Raw genomic sequence first — 1715 nt, forward strand, 5'->3', positions numbered from 1 at the left:
ACCCATGTGTGTGTGTGTATATATATATATATATATAGATAGATAGAGAGAGAGAGAGAGAAGGAAATAGAATTCTAATAAAAGGTAATTGATTGTGTTTATATATATTGTAGCTAATAGGGAACATGAATATATAATATTCGTATACATTGAAATGAGTATATATTTGCGTCTAGTGGGTCGCTCCTTGTTGGTCATGGAAGAAACTGTAGACATGATAACTGTGTTATTAATTGCTATGAGGGAGAAAACAAGGTGAAAATGATTACCGTAAGCAGTGCCGTGTAGATCATATTGGTGCATCCTGTAGACAGCGAACTCATGTGCTGCCCGAGCTGGAATCACAGGCGACATGAGGATCAACAGAGGTACAAAACATATAAAAGTCATCGGAAAATTGTTCCGAAACATTTCAAAAACTTCCCCTGCTTCGTCGAACATATTTCTTATATGTAAATATCCACTGAAGTTTACTGAAAGTTATTTTTTAAAATAAAACAATTGAAAAAAAACTTTGTTTTTTTGAAGTCGGTAAAGAATTAGTTTTTAGGAAGAGAAACAGTTTAAAGGACAGGTCGAACAGCCAGTAACTTCCTTCGCAATAATAAAAAACAACGGTTATATAACTTGTTTAGAATACATTTTAGTTTTTGGGTAGAGAAATATTTGTAAATGACGAATAGAACACTGTTGAACTGGACTTCAAATAAGACGACATGAAGCAACAACAGCAGACAGTCAACCGGTGGAGGATATCCTTCTCACATGGAACTGAATTGGAAACGAGGCTTTCAGGGGAGAATTTATGTTACGTCTTTTTATTCGAAGATGTTTCAGCGATTTTAAAACTAATATTAAGCATAAACTATATTTTAGAGAATTTGAAATAATTTATTTTAAAATATTCTATACCATTTTCTATGAAGTATACGCAAAAATCCATATTTTGAAATAATTAACTAACACTTATTATTTATGAAAATAATTGCTCCCACATTGACTTCACCAACGTAAGGTCACAGCTAATAGTGCAAAGGTTTTAACAAATAATACCATTGTTCATGTGTGAATAATATTGTGTTTATCCTGTCAGCTCTCTGATATATGATACTAGCCCATAATATTACTGAAACATTGATAATATATATTTCTAGGGGAAAATTAATCGTGGGTGTCGGGAGAAGCTAAATTACATTTGAAGGGTGCCACAGTTAAAAAACAGTTATCTAGTGTTGAATGTTATTAGGTAAGTGTGGCAGCTGCAATAATAATTGTAGTGGTAAATTGAGAAATTTGATAACCGATATAAAACATTTATAATACAAATATATTTATTCAGTAGAAAGAGAACGCATTTTACAAAAGTAAACAGTAAGAGAACGGCTAAAAATGGAATAACAATCTGGGATTCCCGCAAAACATCAACCCAGGAGATACACTACAGTACTTCTCTAAAAAGTTTTGGGACAACATAAATACGGAATTATTGCGGTTGATTGAGAAGTTGAGGTATTGGATGAGCCAAACACAAGGATTGATAAAATCGTTCTACTGCCTGTCAGTAATATGTTACCCTCTCAGAGGAATTGAACGCTGCAAAACAATAAAATATTCAACAATTCAGCCAAACAGAAAAGATCCATGAATTATACCGCAGCTCACTTGTACTTATATCTGCTAAGGGTAAAGTGACGAAGTCATAGATATAAATCGTA

General features: G+C 32.9%; 1 protein-coding gene across 3 annotated transcripts in view; it reads right to left on the reverse strand.

The window, feature by feature from the left end:
* LOC106872579 (nicalin) overlaps positions 1–786 on the reverse strand; it is a 109104-nt gene extending 108318 nt beyond the window's left edge. The window contains exon 1 of one of the 3 annotated variants that reach the window (XM_014919613.2): positions 270–785. In XM_014919613.2, coding sequence (XP_014775099.1) covers positions 270–441 — 172 coding nt within the window. In that variant the 5' untranslated portion in view covers positions 442–785. Of the gene's footprint in view, positions 1–269 lie in introns of all 3 variants that reach the window. The other 2 variants (XM_052970185.1, XM_052970184.1) reach the window with 2 other exon arrangements.
* Positions 787–1715: the final 929 nt, after the last annotated feature.

This window comes from Octopus bimaculoides, chromosome 8 (assembly GCF_001194135.2).
Source record: "Octopus bimaculoides isolate UCB-OBI-ISO-001 chromosome 8, ASM119413v2, whole genome shotgun sequence".
Classification (NCBI taxonomy): domain Eukaryota; kingdom Metazoa; phylum Mollusca; class Cephalopoda; order Octopoda; family Octopodidae; genus Octopus; species Octopus bimaculoides.